Genomic DNA, 20,685 nt, shown 5'->3' with positions numbered 1-20,685 from the left:
GTCCTACAGGTCCTTTTGATTGAACTGCTGCAAAGAGCTTCTCAAACATTTTTTTTTGGCCACCCCAAGAGACACTGACATTAGTGATGTCCTTGGAGATGGCAGCAGCCTTGATTGATAGCTCAGTTTGAAAAGAAGACATACTGGGCTGGTTTTCCAAATGAGAGGCATGAGGAATCTTAGTTCCCTGACCAAAGATCGAACCACACTCCTTGCATTGGAAGCACGGATTTCCAACCACTGGACCACCAGGGGAGTTCTCAAATTTTTTTTTACTGAGATTCTCCCTACTCTAAACCTTCTTCATTATTTCTAGTTTTTTTTTTTAACAACTTGATTGTTCCATTCCCACTTTCTTTAAAACTCTTGTCTTCCCAACCCAGAGATGGAACCCAGATCCCCCGCATTGCAGGTGGATTCTTTACTGTCTGAGCCACCAGGGAAGCCCGAAATTCTTCTCAGTACCATCTTTTTCATCCTTATTACCCTAGCACTTAGCATAATCTTGGACGAGAGGTACACAGTATCTGATGAAGAAACGAATTTTGCAGATAGGAAAGCAGAGACATAGCCTCCTGCCTAGGAGAGAACTGTTACCTATTTGAAGTACAGACAACCTTGCAGGGAAACAGAAGCCAGCCTACTCCAGGCAAATACTGGAGGCTTTAATTTTGTCCCATGTCCCTTTGAAAGCATACAACTAGCGTTCTAGCAAACATCACAGCCACAGTTTCTACTGGGGTGAATTTGGACTCAGACCTTGGTCTAAGTTGAATTCTCTTTCTCTTACCTCCTGCTTTTCTCAGGTACAGATCCAATGGTACTTCTCATCCCCCAAGTAAAGTAGGAAAAAATTTCCTAATTTCTGTGACGTTATAACACTGAACATTACTGTACTTTTTAAAACACCCATATACCACTTACTGCGACCAGCGCGCTAAGCGCAGGCTGGTGCAACCGGCACGCTAAGCGCAGCCGAGAGGACCTACCCCACGTCCGAGGTCAGGGGCAGAAGCCAGGAGGACCCCATGCCCGAAGGGCGGTGGCCAAGAGGAGTTACCCCACGTCCGAGGTCAGGGGCAGGGGCCGAGTGCCAGACTGCGACGGCGCAGGAACGGCTGAGAGGAGCTACCCCGCGTCCGAGGTTGGGGGGGTGGGGGGGGGCGGCTAAGAGGAGCTACCCAGCGTCCAAGGTCAGGGGCGGCAACGAGAGGAGTTACCCCACATCCGAGGTCAGGGGCGGCAGCCGGGAGGAGCAACCCCATGTCCGAGGCCAGGGGCGGTGGCCAGGAGGACCAACCCCACGTCCAAGGACCCGTGGCTGCGTGGGCGCAGGAGGGCCTAGAGGAGCTATCCCACGTTGAAGGTCAGGAAGGGCAGCGGTGAGGAGATACCCCTCGTCCAAGGTAAGGAGCAATGGCTGCGCTTTGCTGGAGCAGCCATGAAGAGATACCCCACACCCAAGGTAAGAGAAACCCAAGTAAGACGGTAGGTGTTGCAAGAGGGCATCAGAGGGCAGACACACTGAAACCATACTCACAGAAAACTAGTCAATCTAATCACACTAGGACCACAGCCTTGTCTAACTCAATGAAACTAAGCCATGCCCTTGGGGCAACCCAAGATGGGCAAGTCATGGTGGAGAGATCTGACAGAATGTGGTCCATTGGAGAAGGGAATGGCAAAAAACTTCAGTATTCTTGCCTTGAGAACCCCATGAACAGTATGAAAAGGGAAAATGATAGGATACTGAAAGAGAAACTCCCCAGGTCAGTAGGTGCCCAATATGCTTCTGGAGATCAGTGGAGAAATAATTGCAGAAAGAATGAAGGGATGGAGCCAAAGCAAAAAGAATGCCCAGCTGTGGATGGGACTGGTGATAGAAGCAAGGTCCGATGCTGTAAAGAGCAATATTGCATAGGAACCTGGAATGTCAGGTCCATGAATCAAGGCAAATTGGAAGTGGTCAAACAAGAGATGGCAAGAGTGAATGTCGACATTCTAGGAATCAGTGAACTCAAATGGACTGGAATGGGTGAATTTAACTCAGATGACCATTATATCTACTACTGCGGGCAGGAATCCCTCAGAAGAAATGGAGTGGCCATCATGGTCAACAAAAGAGTCCGAAATGCAGTACTTGGATGCAATCTCAAAAACGACAGAATGATCTTTGTTTGTTTCCAAGGCAAACCATTCAATATCACAGTAATCCAAGTCTATGCCCCAACCAGTAACGCTGAAGAAGCTGAAGTTGAATGGTTCTATGAAGACCTACAAGACCTTTTAGAACTAACACCCAAAAAAGATGTCCTTTTCATTATAGGGGACTGGAATGCAAAAGTATGAAGTCAAGAAACACCTGGAGTAACAGGCAAATTTGGCCTTGGAATATGGAATGAAGCAGGGCAAAGACTAATCGAGTTTTGCCAAGAAAATGCACTGGTCATAACAAACACCCTCTTCCAACAACACAACAGAAGACTCTATACATAGATATCACCAGATGGTCAACACCAAAATCAGACTGATTATATTCTTTGCAGCCAAAGATGGAGAAGCTCTATACAGTCAGCAAAAACAAGACCAGGAGCTGACTGTGGCTCAGATCATGAACTCCTTATTGCCAAATTCAGACTTAAATTGAAGAAAGTAGGGAAAACCACTAGACCATTCAGGTATGACCTAAATCAAATCCCTTATGATTATACAGTGGAAGTGAGAAATAGATTTAAGGGCCTAGATCTGATAGAGTGCCTGATGAACTATGGAATGAGGTTCATGACATTGTACAGGAGACAGGGATCAAGACCATCCCCATGGAAAAGAAGTGCAAAAAAGCAAAATGGCCATCTGGGGAGGCCTTACAAATAGCTGTGAAAAGAAGAGAAGCAAAAAGCAAAGGAGAAAAGCAAAGATATAAACATCTGAATGCAGAGTTCCAAAGAATAGCAAGAAGAGATAAGAAAGCCTTCTTCAGCAATCAATGCAAAGAAATAGAGGAAAACAACAGAATGGGAAAGACTAGAGATCTCTTCAAGAAAATCAGATACCAAAGGAACATTTCATGCAAAGATGGGCTTGATAAAGGACAGAAATGGTATGGACCTAACAGAAGCAGAAGATTAAGAAGAGATGGCAAGAATACACAGAACTGTACAAAAAATATCTTCACGACGCAGATAATCATGATGGTGTGATCACTGACCTAGAGCCAGACATTCTGGAATGTGATGTCAAGTGGGCCTTAGAAAGCATCACTACGAACAAAGCTAGTGGAGGTGATGGAATTCCAGTGCAGCTATTTGAAATCCTGAAAGATGATGCTGTCAAAGTGCTGCACTCAATATGCCAGCAAATTTGGAAAACTCAGCAGTGGCCACAGGACTGGAAAAGGGCAGTTTTTGTTCCAATCCCAACGAAAGGCAATGCCAAAGAATGCTCAAACTACCGCACAATTGCACTCATCTCACACGCTAGTAAAGTAATGCTCAAAATTCTCCAAGCCAGGCTTCAGCAGTATGTGAACCGTGAACTTCCTGATGTTCAAGCCGGTTTTAGAAAAGGCAGAGGAACCAGAGATCAAATTACCAACATCCGCTGGATCATAGGGAAAGCAAGAGAGTTCCAGAAAAACATCTATTTCTGCTTTATTGACTATGCCAAAGCCTTTGACTGTGTGGATCACAATAAACTGTGGAAAATTCTGAAAGAGATGGGAATACCAGACCACCTGATCTGCCTCTTGAGAAATTTGTATGCAGGTCAGGAAGCAACAGTTAGAACTGGACATGGAACAACAGACTGGTTCCAAATAGGAAAAGGAGTTCGTCAAGGCTGTATATTGTCACCCTGCTTATTTAACTTCTATGCAGAGTACATCATGAGAAACGCTGGACTGGAAGAAACACAAATTGGAATCAAGATTGCCGGGAGAAATATCAATAACCTCAGATATGCAGATGACACCACCTTTATGGCAGAAAGTGAAGAGGAACTAAAAAGCCTCTTGATGGAAGTGAAAGTGGAGAGTGAAAAAGTTGGCTTAAAGCTCAACATTCAGAAAACGAAGATCATGGCATCTGGTCCCATCACTTCATGGGAAATAGATGGGGAAACAGTGGAAACAGTGTCAGACTGTATTTTTCTGGGCTCCAAAATCACTACAGATGGTGACTGCAGCCATGAAAGTAAGACGCTTACTCCTTGGAAGGAAAGTTATGACCAACCTAGATAGCATATTCAAAAGCAGAGACATTACTTTGCCATCAAAGGTTCGTCTAGTCAAGGCTATGGTTTTTCCTGTGGTCATGTATGGATGTGAGAGTTGGACTGTGAAGAAGGCTGAGCGCCGAAGAATTGATGCTTTTGAACTGTGGTGTTGGAGAAGACTCTTGAGAGTCCCTTGGACTGCAAGGAGATCCAACCAGTCCATTCTGAAGGAGATCAGCCCTGGGATTTCTTTGGAAGGAATGATGCTAAAGCTGAAACTCCAATACTTTGGCCACCTCATGCGAAGAGTTGACTCATTGGAAAAGACTCTGATGCTGGGAGGGATTGGGGGCAGGAGGAGAAGGGGACGACCGAGGATGAGATGGCTGGATGGCATCACTGACTCGATGGACGTGAGTCTCAATAAACTCTGGGAGTTGGTGATGGACAGGGAGGCCTGGCGAGCTGCGATTCATGGGGTCGCAAAGAGTCGGACATGACTGAGCGACTGATCTGATGTGATCTGATACCACTTACTGTTTCCCAACACCTAAAAGATTCAGTTATTGACTGAAAACTCAAAATAAGGAAATTAATCATCTCCCAAGGTTTGGTTACCTCCGGTGCAAGAGTCAGCTGCTGCAGCAGAAATGAGTGTAGTTTAAAGGACAAGATGTAATTAATATCGTTTTCTTCTCCATCCGGTTATATCCCAGCATCACCCAGTGTTCCTCCATGTAGACAATAGCCTCACAGATCACTGTCCTCAAATCCAATCACCTTCACCTCCAGTCACGTTGGTTACTTTAAATCATGGCTAGAATTAGGCATTCTCTAAAACATTTTTCAGTCTTCTGAAAAAGGCATAACCCCACATATACATACTTGAACCTCACTGGAAAATGAATCCCTTGACAATCAATTCTCTAACAGTCATCTCATAGCTTCACTTCCTTCCCTACCCAGCCCAGATGCCAGAATACACAAATTTAACTACACTTATCTCACTCAGCCCCCTAGCCCACCCTTTCTTTTGCTACTTACATTCAGCGATACTTTAACTGTAGATAAATCCATTTGTTCATTTGCTGTATAAACACTGAATGCATACTCCATGTCCAACTTTAATTTCTGCTTCTATTTCCATACTGTTGAATGCTACCAGAGCAAAACCACAAGTTTCAGGGCCCCATAGACATTCCATTATCACCATGCCTCAACATTCACCAGCAATTTGTGGCTAATCCCTTCACACCCCTTAAAAAGCATTTTTCCACTCCTCTCCTGAAGCCCAATCCTATTGACCATCCATCTTTCTCAGAGGATGGCACTGCTTCCTACTTCATGGGGGAAGAGAGGCTTTAGGTAATGAACTACTTCATCATAACCATCTACCCACCAATGTCTCTGTGCATTTTTACTTCCTTCTGCTGCTGCTAGCTCATGTACCTCCGCTCTGCAACCACCCCTCTCCATTTTGCTTCGCCAGCTGTCCCTCTCCTTTATTCTCAACTCTTCCTATTCTAGGAGTATGTGTGCACGTCCCCAGTTGTGTCTTGCCTCTGCGACCCCATGGACTATAAACTGCCAGGCTCCTGTGTCCATAGAATTCTCCAGGCAAGAATACTGGAGTGGGCTGGCATTTCCTTCTGGGAGCTCCTTCCCCAAAATCTTGTCTCCCTCCCATTCAAAATTTTAAAAATTAAGCAAACTCTCCTTTGGTTTTATACCCTCACAAGCTTGCTTCTGAGCACAGAACCAAGAGTAGTTAACTGTGTATCTCAGGCAAGACCCTCATCCTCAACAGGTCTAGCCTTATAAACGGTCTAATGAGTTCTATTTTCCTGAAGAGAAAATGGCTTTAATAGTTAATTTCCTTTATCATTTTTGCCCCCTTTTGGAAAATATTCAAGGCTGTTAACTAATATATTCTCATATGCAGGCAGCCCTGAAGGCCTGGAGGCACTTTTGTTTTGAAATTACTTCATCCTTATATAAAAATTACCAAAAAAAAAGGTACAGAGAATTCCTGTATTTCACCCTCGTTCACCAATTTTTAAATTTTGCCACAATTTATCATTATTCCTCTCCAACTATATTTTTTTTCTGAACCATTTGAGGGTAGGTTACATAATGATTATGATTCAGATGCCCAAGTGGGTTTTCCTAAAGGCACCAATCACCAGACAGACCTATACAAATTCTGGTCTCTGTATTATCATAGTAATTAATCAGTCACCATTTCAGTAGTACAAAGGTCTATTTAGCTTAATGTTAGAAATGGATCCATGCTCTGAATACTGATGAAATCTGTTTTCTGTGAAGAACCCCTTCCCATTTCTCATCCCCTGACATCACTGGTAGGGACAATGGGTGGTGGTGGTTTCCAGCACCCAAAAGCACCTTCTGAAAAAAACTTTCCAAGTTCACAGACACATTACCAGCTAGCTCAAGTGTCCACAGCCTATGCTAGAGGGGACTGAAATTATTCTCCATGATGGAAGAATAATTCCCAATAAGCAGAGGCCATCAAATGGCCTTGTATAAACCCTCTCCCCTTTGTACACACCACCCTTTGTTATTACAGACTAGATGGGTTAGGAAAGCCCTTGGATTACCTTCCCCAAGAGCTAAGGCTGAATTTAACTACTTAGACTAAGAAGCAGTTAAGTTTTCCTGTTTATCAGAGGATAAGTACAAGCACAAATGCTTGCATTTCCTTTACACAAATAAGTCACAAAAACTAAAATCCTGAGGTAAAAGAAAATGACTCATTGACAATAGATTTGGATGAATAAGCTAAGTGAATGTAATGTTTGGTTGAAAGTTTATTATGTAGCTTCATGGAAGCAGGTCTCAGGCAATTTTTAAAATCTCTAGCACCTGTACCTCCACCCAGTAAGGGTTTTAAGCATATCTTATGTGAAAGAGAAGGAATACAGCAGAACACACAGAGTTGCCAAAGAACTTTCAGACTGGTGAGAGAGAAAAAAAGTCAAAGTCACTCAGTCGTGTCTGACTCTCGGCAACCCCATGGACTATACAGTCCGTGGAATTCTCCAAGCCAGAATACTGGAATGGGTAGCCTTTCCCTTCTCCAGGGGTTTTCCCAACCCAGGTATCGAACCCAGGTCTCCTGCACTGCAGGTGGATTCTTTACGAGCTGAGCCACAAGGGAAGCGGTGAGAAAGAGGACATTAGTAACCAATTGCAACCAGTGATGCATGCTCTAAAGGAATCCAGGGTTGTTAAAGAGCAAATGATTGACAGGAATGGAGTGGAAGGGCATATTAACACTAACCTAGTTTAGCTACAGAGTTTAGTTTCCAGTAGAAGAAAAATGCTATGCATGAAGGCTGTGAATTAGTGGGGAGCACCATGCACACAGACCCAAAGCATGTCAGTGAGGCCCAGGCACAAATGAAGTGAGAGAAAAGCTGAAGATGGACTAGAGTCTCTAATTAAGCAGGTGTTTGTAATTCATATTATTTTGGACTTTTGTTTCCTTTTAATAAATATCCTAAGAATAACAGGAAGCTACTGAAGGATTTTAAGTAGAATGAAAGGATAAAAAATGTTTGTAAAGGTCTTTTGAAAGCTATATCAAGAAACGATGGAGGCAAATAGTGGATGCAGGCAGACCCATTATGGTAGCACAAGTGAAGAGATCATGGCTGTCTAGACTGGATGATGGTACAGACACATTAGAAATATTAGAAAAATATCTAATAACCAGGATTTACTGATTGGATGAGAAGGCTGAAGGAGAAAAAAGAATCAAAGACTTGGAAATTTGGGGCTGGAACACTTAGAATGATGTAATGGAGCCATGTATGAAGATGGCTTTTCACTAGTGCTTTGAGCTTTTTCATTAAAATACTATGCCAAAGCAGAATGTGCAATAAAACAGCACTCTTACATTTTTCCGCACTCTTACATACTTCAGAAAAACTAGTCATTTCATAATTTCAAAGTATATTTCTTGATTAACTATAATCATCCCACAACTTCTCAATGTCTGAGCTTACCAAAATTGTCAATATCAACTTTAGATTTTCGTCACTTTAAACCAGTTTCCTACTGCCCGTAGGCTAAACACAGACTACAAAGCTTGGTCCCACACTCTTGTCCCTTAACGAAACCTGACTTTAGTTCCCGGAATATACCAGACTCCTTTTCACCCCTGGATTTCTGTACATCTCCTTTACTAACAACTCTGCTCCTGCTTAATAGCTACTTGTCTCAACCATCACTTCCACCTAAGATTAGGCCCCCACTGTACGCTCTTACAGAAAATTATACTCTCGAGAGAACTTATAGTCTGTAATATTCATAAATACATATACATAAATGTCCCATGAGGACAGGGAACATACCTGCTTTGTTCTGTCACCGAATCTCTAAAAACCTAAAACAGAACGTGCCACACAGCAGGCATTCTAATTTCTGTTGAACAATGAACGAACATTGCAGCCAAAGTGACACCTAAATTTAGACCTAATCCAAGTTCCACTGTTCATTGGCAATCAATCCTACATCAATCAGGCTACCAATATCGAGCAGTTTTTATCACCTCTGAAACAGAAGAACACAAACACAGCCCTCTTTTGTATAAAAGAACTATTTAAGTAAAAGAAGTCAGAGAAGGGTTTTGTTTTTAGTAAGCTGTAACTGCACTTTGCTGAAGACAGAAAACAAGAAAGATACTCTTCATAATCAGATTAAAAAACTAAAATAATCATTAAAACTGTTTGAGGTTAAATGCAGTTCACATTAAAACTGTGAAATTCAGTATTTATAACACAAGGATAGCCTTAACTATTTACAAGATTTTAGCTCCACTAAAATGATTTAAAAAAAATACTGCATAAAAAAATTTATGGATTGTTTTAAAGTGTTACTGTTTTATTTTTTTTCTTTTGTTGAATACACATTTGCTTTACTGGCAGTCCAGATAAACAAGTATATAAAGGAAATATTTAAATTTTTCTTTTGGCAGATGTCAAGATAAGCTGTGCAGATTAAAATGCCTCAATTTAACCTGAAGAAATGGTTTTGAATCATATAAATTTTTAAGAAGAAAAATAAAGACTGTCCAAAGGGATTCTTCTAGCTTATAACACATTTCCAGAATAACTCTCAAAAAGAAATTCAAAAATACTCATTGGCTACTTTAAAAATATGTCAATACCATATGGCTTTACGAAATAACTTCTAAAATTTTTATTTTTTATTTAAAAAGGATCCCAAGTTTTAAATAAACTGCTAGCAATATCATTTTCTTCACTTAAAAGTGCATATCTCTGAGGGTGGAACATACATACTTTTTGAACAAATAATGATTTTTACAAATTTTTAACACCAAAAAAAAAAAAAAATCACAAAATATTTTTAAGGGGGAAAAGAGTTTTCACCAAGTGTCATCTCTAAACAGACTGCAATAGATGACACTGATCTTTTTTCTTCTTTTTATACCATCAGAATTCTCAAAGAGATGCTTTGGCAGTTTTAAGACACATCATGGTCTCTACCAAGAGACACTGACATTAATGATGATGTCCTTGATGGCTCAGTCTGAAAAGAGACAGTACTGGGTTGGTTCTCCAAATCAGAGGCCAGAGTGCTCTCTTCTCTTACATCAAGAGTTTGTCCAATTGAAGCTGCCTGGGGTGATATATTATCCACAGTTTTATTGGCATTATTCAAGTTGTTATTAAGTATGGTAATATCACACTCCTTGCTCAGGACACCAAATTCATCTTCTATTGTAACTACATCTTTAGATTCAAATGGAGCCAAAACTTCACTTTGGAGAGGGCCTTGAGGACCACTAGGGTCACATTCTATATCCTCCTTTACTTCACAGTCTTTATCACTGTCACTGTCAATGGTAATCACAACTGGGGAATGTGAAGCATTATCACCATGGTGTCTCTTATGCTTCCTCTTATGTTTCTTCTTTTTCTTTTTATGGTGTCTGGTTGTATCGGTAGCTTTCCCTTCATAAACTATCTCTACACTCAGGCTGCGGGTCCTCCTTTTTCTCCTCTTGTGCTTTGTCTCTCTGTCTGATGACCGGCTATCTGAAAAGCTATCACTCTCATTTTTGTAGCCTCCATCCAATTTTGATGAAGATTTTGAATAATGACCTTCCTTTACTTTAGAAGCAAATTCATGACATGGTTGAGCAACATCATTAGTACCCTCCAAATGCCGTGTTTTGTATTTTCGTTTCCCACCAGGCTTTTCATTTCTCACCCGGTCAGGCCCTGTAGATGCAGTCTTTGATCTATTACTAGATAGGCTCCTTGATCTATGCCTTTCATAGTAGTAGTACTTCCTTTCACTGTGATTGTTTTTCTTCCGAGCATTTGTTCTTTCAGAAAAGGACTGAATTCTAAGTTCTGGACTTGATGATTGTCTGGAATAGTGAGCTCTGGACAGAGTCCTCCTCCTGTAAGATGACTCGTAGCCATCCCTGTCCTTATTTCTACTATAGTAAGTATATTCCCACTTATACCTGCTGCCATAATTATTTCTCAAGTAGTAACGATCTCGATTTCTGCTCCGTGATCTTCTTTTACCATGATCACTGCTACGAGATCTTGATCTGCTAGAGCTTTCACTACTTAGAGACAGAGTTTGGCTTCTTCTTGACCAACTGCTATCTCTGGTTCTTGATCTCTTTTTATCTCTTCTACCTCTAGGTCTACTACTCTCCCTGCTTCTGGATCGCTTGCCTTTCATTCTTTTCTTCCCATGATGCTTTCTACGATTCTTCTGATCATGCCCACTTCTACTCTGGGAATATGAATCTGAACTTCTCGATCTTCCCCTCTTTCTGTGTCTGCGGGTATATGGCGAATATACTCTGTCTCCTCTGAGGGATGAGCTCAGGTCTCTGAGAGAGGACAATGATATAGATCGTTTCTCTTCCTTCTTTGAGTTGATTTTTGTACCAGAATCACAACGACCTTTATTTATTTGTTCATCTTTTCCAACGACAGAGCGGGGAGACGAACATCTACTAACATCACTATCACCAGAACTGTAAGACTGCTCTTGTTCTTGTGTCTTCATGGTCTCCATTTTCTCATAAGAACCTAACTCTACCTCAGAATCAGAGGACAGTTCAACAAGTTCTGGGGTCCTCTCAGCTAGTGGTTTAACAAATCCAACAATGACACAGTTATCTGAAGAAGAATCACTGTCATTATTTAGGTCCTCATTGGTCTGTACTCCTTGTATCTGAGATGTAGCTCTTGCTGTTACAAGTTCTTCATCTGAACTGTCAGAAGTATTTAAAAGGGAAGACATGGCAGCATGCACCTGCTCTGAGCTTGAGTAAGAAGGTCCTGGAGTCTCATCATCCCATGGTGCTTGACTAACAGTGGCTACATTAACATCCAGCTCTTGGGTCTCAGCTTCATCGGGAGATATTGTTATGACTGAAGAATCAGAATGGCTACCTTCTTCATATGAAGGAGCAGGGCAATCATAATTAGCATGCTGATCAAAGGCTGCCATATTAAATGGAGAGCGAGCAAAACTGATAAATTCATGTATAAAATGCTCAGTCCGATTAAGCAAAAATGGCCTCAAATCAGACACAAATGCCTGACTCTCCAAGTCATAGCGAGTAACATTACTCATGATGATGTGCTGGACGATATTTACTAAAGATCCGTGAGCTCCAAAGAGAACTGTCAGTTCACGTTTTAACCAGGGGACTAATCTGTGAAGGCAAGCTGGATTTCTACGGAAAAATTCAGCTGAAATGTCCCTGTAGCGACCACCATCTTCAATATTTCTAACTCGAGCACCAGCACGATAGAGAGTTCGCCTAAAATTAATGATATCCTGTTCTTGAATTTTCCGCAAAGATCTCTCATCTGTAGTAGTTGGCCTTCTTATTGAAATCTGTCTCATAAATGGAGGAATTTCACCATCTCTAGGTCTTGCCGAAATGCTTAACCCTTCAAATAATACTCCACTGTCTGGTGGAGTTGTTGTTCTTCTATTCACGGTACTACTAGGTGAATGAACAGAAGCACTTCGTTCCCTTGTCATAGTTGTGCGATAGCGGAATCGTCGGACCTCAGGAGTAGCAAAAGAGCCATTGTACGAAGGTCTTAGGACATATTCCTTGAAGTCATCTTCTGCCCTCACAGAATGAAAAATAGAATCAAAGGGCTGCTTACACAGTGGGCATTCAGCTTTGTTTTTTGACCACTCCTGTACACAGCGAAAACAGAACTTATGTAAACAGCGATCTAAGTAAGACACATTATCAAATCTATCCAAGCATATAGGACACTTAGAATCGGGAGATGCATCAGCTGGTACTGTCTGTTGCAATTTGCTAGTGCCAGCTTTAGGTGAAAAGTTGTCCATTTTAAATTCCTTAGCGGCTGATGCCATTATCTGTAAAAGGGAAAAAAATACATCAGTAACCTGATAAAAGTGAAATGACTAAATCTGAAAAAAATGCAAATGACTGAAACATACTTCAGTGAAAAGTAGTACATGTCTGTAACATAAAGGGACAGCGTAGCACAGTAATATAGTACTTAAAGCACAAGCTCTAAAGTCAGATTTCCTGGTTCATATCCTGGTTCCACACTACCAGTGTGATTATAGACTAGTTATTATCCTTATGCTTCAATTTCATCTGATGAGCACTAATACTAGAACCTACCTCACAGGATTTGTGAAGCTGTTTAAAAAAAGGAAAAGGTCTTAGAAAAAGTGCCTGGTACATAGTAAGCTCTCAAATATTCTATACTATGCATCATTCCTTTTTAAAAGATAATTTGAGGAAAATTTGATATATACAAAAAAGTGCAAAAGAAAATATACCAAGTAGCCAAATATCCACCACTCAGATTTAGCAACTTACATTTTCTCATGGTTATTTGAGATTTTTTAAACCGTCCCTTTATGTGCCCCTCCCCCAAGCCCATCCTTCTCCAGAAAACAAAAACCCAAAATATCACAATTCTCAGTTATTTCTATGTATGGTTTTATATCTTTCATACATACACCCCAGACAATATGGACTACTTGTTTTGTTTGTGGTATTATGTATGTACCTTTAAAAATAGCTTTAGTGAGAAAATTTGTATACCATAAAGTTCCCCTATTTCAAACAGTTCTGTGGATGATTCTTTTCAAACACAAAAAAGGATATTAGTGAAGATTATTAAATGTAATAACTGTAAAAGCATTCAAGGCCAGTCCCTGGCTTACAGCAACTGCTAAGTAAATGTTAACTAGTTACTCTTATTATTGTTACTATTCAGTTCATCACTGACTCCTTCCAATATCCCTAAGAAGCTTTTCTTCGCCTTCCTGTTTAATCTAGTCACTCACAAAGTATCTTGAAATCATGCTTTCAGCCTCCTCCCCTTATCTATTCTCACTAGGATCACTAGAATCTTAAAAATTCGTTGTTTTCTTGAAATTTATCAGTTTACATTGGCCCATAACTTACTAAATGAATTTTCAAGAGCTGAAATCTAGTTGCATTACATCTGGGCCTTGTTCCCTGTTTAGTTGCTTTCTATCCTAATCATTTTATAAATATTAAATGTTAGTTTCTTCTTCTATGTTTTCCTGGGCCTATTATCCATCTTTCTCCACCTCCTCTATCACAGGAAGTCTCATGACCAGTCAACTGCTATCTAGTCAAATAATAAAACTAATTTTCTAAACAAGAGACTCACTGGCCATATCTAGCTCTAACAAAATACAAATAAAACCCACAACAAAAATCTGTGATTGCAGAATGTAAGTATTTCACCACAGACTTCAAATTAACTTGCTCATCTAGTGCATCTTAGCTTTCTCAGAGCTGTATCTTAATAGGAAATCAGTTAATGCTGAACAAGTTTCTTCAAGGGGGTCCAAATACCTCCAGTCCTCTGTCTTCTACAGTGGGATGCAAAAATTACCACTGTTCTTAACTAGAAGAGAATTATAAATATATTAATACTAGCTGCATTTTTGCAAACGTATTTAAACTCTGAAAACAATATGACATAAATTTCTCAGCATTTCCCCCTACTTCTCATATTTTTAAATTCTCCGACTCAGGGGGGGAAATCTTTTAAAAATAAAAACTGTTAAGAGACTCTGTGGGCATTAGGGAAAACAGTGGAGAGGGCATCAGATCTGGACTAATGACCAGGTTTCACCAAAAACTAACTGTCAACTGGAGAAATCCACATTAACTCTGGACTTTAGTTTGCCTCTCTATTTAAGAAATCACTAGACTTTTAAAACGACTGGAGAATTTCTAGGTAATACAGTTTACCTTAATTTGTTTTTCTGGAATACAGAATTTTGGTGTTTACTAAACATTTCCAGGTCACACACAGATTTATAACCCTGAATGAATTTATTAAAGAGAATTACTAGATAATTTCAAGTTCAAATAAAACAAAATTTCACTAATTATAAATTTTTTAAGATGGAATTCTAGTCCTCCTTTCAGCACAAGTGTATAAAGAATGATGAGTAACATTAATGTATAGTAGGTAAAAAGAAAAAATTCTTAGTTCTGTTTCATATTTCCACACAGGAGTTTCTTTAGCTATAAAGAATGGTATTCATGAGAAACATCATACAATGGCAATGAATGTAAATCATAAGGGATTTACTCTTTTGAAATCACCACTAAATACTAAAAATATGTGCTAATTCAAATAAAGTAGAATTACCACATGACCCAGCAATCCACATCTATTTATCCAAAAGAAACAAAACCACATGCCCACACAAAAACTTATAAAAGAATAGCCGTTGTTGCTAAGTTGCTTAAGTTCTGTCTGACTCTCTGTGACCCAAGGGACTGTAGCCTGCCAGGTTCCTCTATCCATGGGATTCTCCAAGCAAGAATACTAGAGTGGGTTGCCGTGCCCTCCTCCAGGGGATCTTCCTGACCCAGGGAAAGAACCCACATCCCTTAAATCTCCAACATTTACCACTAATGCCACTTAGGAAGCTAAAAAGTGTTTTAATAGCTAAAAAGTGTTAAATGCTCATCAACAGATGAATTCTAAAATTTATCATATTTAGAATTGGGGGTGGAAGGGAGGGTGGTAGTGCTGGCAGGTGGAGGCTGCCTCTACCTGTGGTATACTCATACAATGTGGTATATCCATGTAATGGAATATTTGACAATAAAAAGGAACAAAGTTCTGATGTATGCTGCAACATGGACAAATCTTTTCATTATCAATCACAAAATATCACATTATATGCTATTTTATATGAAATGTACAGAACAGGAGAATTGACAGAAATTAGACTAGTGATTCGGAGAAGGCAATGGCACCCCACTCCAGTACTCTTGCCTGGAAAATCCCATGGACGGAGGAGCCTGGTGGGCTGCAGTCCATGGGGTCACTAAGATTCAGACACGACTGGGCACTTTCACTTTCACGCACTGGAGAAGGAAATGGCAACGCACTCCAGTGTTCTTGCCTGGAGAATCTCAGGGACGGTGGAGCCTTGGTGGACTACCGTCTATGGGGTCGCACAGAGTCGGACACGACTGAAGCGACTTAGCAGCAGCAACAGCAGACTAGTGATTGCTGGGTGTGTGTAGGGGAAGCCTGGGTAGGGATTATCAAGGTTTCTTTCTAGGATGATGAAAATGTTCAATTATAACTGCAGAAATATACTCCATAAACACATTAAAAACCACTGTATTATAAATTTTAAAGAAGTGAACTTTATCGATGAAATACAAATTATATCTCAACAAAGCTGTTTCAAAAATACAAATTAAGGCATAAAACAGAGACAGCAAGATGACAGATTTGAAGGTCTGGGGGACTTCTCTGGTGGTCCAGGGGCTAAGACTCTGCGCTCCCAATGAGTCAGGGGCCTGGGTTCAATACCAAACCAGCCAACTATATCCCAAATGCAACTAAGATCCAGCACAGCCAAACAAATATATATTAAAAAAAAAAAAAAAAAAAAGATTTGTTTTGCTGGAAGAATTCTGGGTTAGGCAGCAAAGGCAGACCTGATGACAGATTTAGTGCTTCAGATTCTAGAAGCACCCTATGATAAAAGTTTCTCTATCCTAGTACTCTAGGAATTAGGACTTCAAATTAATTTCCCCATGAAGAGAAGATTAATCAGTTCTTCTGAACCCTTCCCCTTAACTGCCTCCCAAATTCTAAATAAAATGTATCATCTTCAGAATTGAGGGGAGGGGGTGACAGGTGGAGGCTGATAAAAAGAGTCGGGAGGCTGGAAATCTAAATTAGACCTTAGACTGGACATTAAAAAACACCTCACATTTAAAAAATTTGACAGAGTGATGTTTTCATGGAGTGATGTTAATTCTAACGCAAAGTCAGGGCTGAGAATCAAAACACTTATTAGGGGTGTGATCTGCAGAAAAGTCAATTTCTCAAAACCTTACATTTTTCTCAATTCTAAAATGTGTTAAGTAACAGTATCCACCTGAAAAGTGGTTGTGTGAAGAGAGAGATTCCACATAAACCCTTGGCATAGTGCTTGGTGGGGAGTAAGAATTTAATAGGTATCTCATGTTATGTGAAGATAAAATTAATTTCTGTAATTTCCATCACCCATAACTGATTATAAATGCCCAGGAGGATGACAAGCGAATGATCCTCATATTAGTATCATTATCGTATTTATTATATCTAAGAAAAATGGCTAAAAAGGGTTCACAGGTGGATCAACTAAACAGTCCCAACTATTATAAACAATCTGGGCCCTTATCTCTTGTGACCTTAAAGAAACCGTGTCCCTCTCTGCACTGCAATCTAATCAATACCAAGAAATCAAACAGAATTTAAACGATCAATTAACCAGACCCTAAAAAATTTAAACACTGACCAGACCCAGTGAAATTTAATTCCAGTTCCAGCAATAAAAGGAACTGCTTGGGAACCATTACCCTCTAAAGCCGCTCTTTCCAGGTAAGCATGACTGCTTTGGCTGACTGTATAGCTTTCAAAGCCAGAGACTAAAAGCAAACAAAACCCCCAACTCTCACCGTTATTAACTTAAATCTTCGGTAACGCTTTCTGCATTTATCTTCAATTAACTTCAAAATTACCTACCAAAAATTCTATTCACTTTTCCTCGCAAAGCACTATTTGCCTCCTCTCAGTACTGCCCCCTTCCAGTCTAACAAAGTAGCCCGTGAAGAGAGATGCACTGAGTCGACGGATGAAGTCACAGGCTCAAGGGGTGTAACAGACAACTACAAGAGTTACAGAGACAGTCGCTTCCTTTGGTTGAGAACTGCCACCTGCCAGGATCTAAGGTAGGCACCCCGTGCATTACATAATCACAACGAACTCCAACACTGTTACTCCCATTTTACAGACATGCTCAGAGATTAGGGGGCCATCCAAGGTCACAACTCTGGCAGCAGCGATGCCACGACTCAAGACTCGAACGTTTCGTGCTTTGTGTCAGGTTCCCCCCACCAACCCCCCCACCCAGAGACCGAGCGCCTTCCAGTACGCGGCTGGGCTCGCGCTTTCGGGAGCGCCTCTCGGAAAGCAGCTCTCCCCCGCCCACCGGCACGGATCCACAGGTGCTCCGCAGAAGCCGCTCGCCCGGAGCCTGGCCCGCCGGCTGACCGCGGCGCCTCAGGCCCGGACCGCAGCTCTCTCGCCCTTGGGCCTCGCTGCAGGCTGGAGCTCCTGCTCTCCCGGCCCCCTGCCGACCCCCGCGCCCCATTGTTCCCGACCTCACTCACCTCAGAGGATGCCGGCGCAGGCCGGACTGGAGCGCTCGTGGCCAGTTCGCGGCGGCCCAGAAGGCTGGGTCGGTGACGGCAGGATCCACGAAGGCGAACTCTACGACTTCTCCGCCGGCCCTCCGGAGCGGGAGTAGGCCGGGGCGCTTCACCCTCCTCGCGAGACAGCGGAGACCCCGGCGGTTGCTGCGACCCCTGTGACGTAAAGCGCTCATCACCAATGGCAGACAGGGGGCGGGGGCAGAAACCAAAACCCACTTCCCGGCCCCCAGCGCGTCAAAACACAGCACCCGTCCGCGTGACGCATGCGCGGTACAGGACGCCGGCGCTGAGGGCGGGCCTTAGCGCTCTCGGCCTGAGCCCAGCCCTTCCCCCACTTGCCTCCGCTCCCGGAAGCAGAGCGACGTGACCCCCTGAGGACGAAATCGCTAACGTACCGTCAACTCGAATAAATACCAGGGGATTACAAACTATCTTAAAGTTCGCTTCTAACTTACCCGGAAGACACAATAACTAGCTTGGTCTCATTTGAAAGTTAAAGTCACTCAGTCGTGTCGGACTCTGCGAGACCCCATGGACTATACAGTCCAGGGAATTCCTCAGGCCAGAATACTGGAGTGGGCAGCCTTCCCCTTCTCCAGCGGATCTTCCCAACCCAAGGATCGAACCCAGGTCTCCCGCATTGCAGGCGGATTCTTTACCAGCCGAGCCACAAGGGTTGTGGTCTCATTTAAACCTTGCCAAATTCTGCGAGAAGTTCCTCAAACTATCTATGGTGTTCGATAAAGGAACCAAGTTATCCGGAAGGAAATGGACTTCGGCTGATAAGTTAAGAACCACCACCAGGATTCCAATGGAATCCCAAATCAATCTTGAGAGATCAACTCCAGTCCGGATGAACTATCATCTGACGTAAAATCAGTGGGAATTGAAATCTTCCCGAAACAGATAACGTCTTTTCCTTACCCGCTCTCCGAAATATGCATTAAAACCCTGTTTAGGTGATAGCTGAGATTACAGAAACAAAACGTCTGGAGCCTAACGCGGTCCCGTTGTCCCATTCTTCACTTCAAATGTAAGCATCCCGAACATTCTAGAGCTGAACTTGATACAACGGCCCGCGTGCCAAACCCCATCCTTTGGCTTGGTATTTGATCGTGCTACAGTTCTAAGCATACAAATGCTCGATGAGCACTTGCTAATTGGCAGCTACATTATGCCGGGTAATTCGTGCCACGTTATTTCTTCTTAAAAGTAGCTGATATCAAGCCACTGCATTCTCAAAAACTTTTAAGAAAAGCTCCAGTAACAGGGAGTCCCACAACTACTCATCAGTTATAAAAAGCAGGTTGTACTCTAAAAGGTGAATACACGAACTACCTATACCGTGGTAACAGATCCGGTTAGAAACATTCTTTCAGTGCTAGACGTCGGCGTAATACTTAAACCGTGGATTATTTTTCCAAATAAACTTTTAAATGCACATGACGGTACCTTATCTCGCATTAATACTGCTCTACAACTGAAAGACCGGTTGACGAGTCAAGCCTGTCCCTCACAGCGGCAAAATAAACCCATTTCCAACGTTATTTTCTCGTTTCTCTCACTTCCTCCCCTAAAGGCGGGATAGGCCCCCGGACACGTGACACCGCCCCCGCCCCCAACTCCGGGCGGAAGAGGCCGGCCAGGCTGATGGGAAACGCCCGTGGAGGCGAGTGGGCGGGCGCTGGCGCCCGGCTGAAAGATGGCTGCCGCCGCCCGGCAGCCACCGCCCCGGAGGTTACTGTAGGGCCTGCGGCTTCCGCCCGTGCTCGCGGACCACCGCCACCGCCTTACCATGAAGCCAGTGAGTCGCCGCACCCTAGACCGGATTTATTCCGCGGTAGGTCCTGGGCTCGGCGGGCCTCCACGGGCTCTACGCTCGAGGCCCGCGGGTGGAAGATCCCCTATATCTTCAGCGCCCAGAAACTCTAAAATCCATTCTTGAATTAAGCCTTTCACTCCCTAACCTCGACTCCGCCTCTTCCTGGAGGACACGGTCTTCCGCTTCTTACGTAAGGGCTACTGGGTGAACTCGCTTCCGGAACTACATGTATTCGAGTTTGTCACTAAAATCCCCACCTTAGCAACGTGCACGGCAACCTGATGGGGGCCGGGAGGACGTGCCACTCACAGGTTGTTTTTACGCCTACTCTTGCATTTCCTAGTTGCTCCTCGCGGTCGTATTGCTCTCCTGGGGATACGTCATCTATGCATCAACTGTAGCTGCACGACGACAACTAAGCAAGGAATACCCAGACAAAATCTTCGGGATGAACGAAAATTTGTAATTCCTCTGGATTTGACTTCATGCATATACAGTTCTTTACCTCTGTCTGGTACATGTCTCGATTTGAAGTAAAATCTTTAATACAATGATTCCAAATTCACTTTTGTATACCGTCCGTTATAGTAACCATTAATTCTCGATTTTTCATATACCAAGAGGTTTGTCTTTTTTAGGTTTTCATATAACAAAGCACAAGGATCTTAGGTGATGCAGTTGTAAAGAATCTGTCTGCTAATGCATGAGACACCAGTTCCATCCTTGATGATGGAGCAGGAAACGGCAACTCGGTCCAATATAACTTGCCTGGAGAATTCCAGGGACAGAGGAGCCTGGCGAGCTACAGTTCAAAAAGAGTTGAAGGAAAAGAACACGGGGAAGGATAACAAAG

At 42.4% G+C, this 20,685-nt stretch overlaps 3 protein-coding genes across 4 annotated transcripts in view; 1 reads left to right on the top strand and 2 right to left on the bottom strand.

Moving 5' to 3' along the window:
* The window catches only part of RIGI (RNA sensor RIG-I), an 81,072-nt gene extending 62,972 nt beyond the window's left edge, over positions 1-18,100 (bottom strand). The window contains exon 1 of the mRNA XM_019965850.2: positions 17,969-18,100. The gene's annotated coding sequence lies outside the window, so the exon portion shown is untranslated. The remainder of the gene's footprint in view (positions 1-17,968) is intronic.
* TOPORS (TOP1 binding arginine/serine rich protein, E3 ubiquitin ligase) lies at positions 9,097-20,176 on the bottom strand. 2 transcript variants are annotated; one of them, XM_019965849.2, is made up of 3 exons: positions 19,805-20,176; positions 17,969-18,163; positions 9,097-12,636 (listed from the first exon to the last, which is right to left on the bottom strand). In XM_019965849.2, exons 1-3 carry the CDS (start codon positions 19,805-19,807, stop codon positions 9,721-9,723), a joined length of 3,114 nt encoding a protein of 1,037 aa, XP_019821408.1. In that variant the 5' UTR covers positions 19,808-20,176; the 3' UTR covers positions 9,097-9,720. The 2 variants fall into 2 exon arrangements, with proteins under 2 accessions (XP_019821408.1, XP_019821407.1); XM_019965848.2 differs by lacking the exon at positions 19,805-20,176 and adding an exon at positions 19,463-19,611.
* On the top strand, positions 19,671-20,386 carry SMIM27 (small integral membrane protein 27). The gene is made up of 2 exons (XM_070794432.1): positions 19,671-19,850; positions 20,176-20,386. Exons 1-2 carry the CDS (start codon positions 19,806-19,808, stop codon positions 20,296-20,298), a joined length of 168 nt encoding a protein of 55 aa, XP_070650533.1. The 5' UTR covers positions 19,671-19,805; the 3' UTR covers positions 20,299-20,386.
* The last annotated feature ends 299 nt before the right edge of the window (positions 20,387-20,685 follow it).

Source organism: Bos indicus, chromosome 8 (assembly GCF_029378745.1).
Source record: "Bos indicus isolate NIAB-ARS_2022 breed Sahiwal x Tharparkar chromosome 8, NIAB-ARS_B.indTharparkar_mat_pri_1.0, whole genome shotgun sequence".
NCBI classification, from domain to species: domain Eukaryota; kingdom Metazoa; phylum Chordata; class Mammalia; order Artiodactyla; family Bovidae; genus Bos; species Bos indicus.
This window is presented reverse-complemented; position numbering and strand designations above follow the sequence as displayed.

What these genes read in the sequence shown, in the direction of transcription:
- TOPORS (XM_019965848.2), bottom strand. An exon ending in CTGCGCCGGCATCCTCTGAG is followed by an intron (nt 12,637 to 17,968) that starts GTGAGTGAGGTC and finishes TCCCTTTTACAG; the next exon opens with ATAATGGCATCAGCCGCTAA.
- SMIM27 (XM_070794432.1), top strand. Translation starts at nt 19,806, where the DNA reads ATGAAGCCAGTGAGTCGCCGCACCCTAGACCGGATTTATTCCGCG. An exon ending in TAGACCGGATTTATTCCGCG is followed by an intron (nt 19,851 to 20,175) that starts GTAGGTCCTGGG and finishes TGCATTTCCTAG; the next exon opens with TTGCTCCTCGCGGTCGTATT.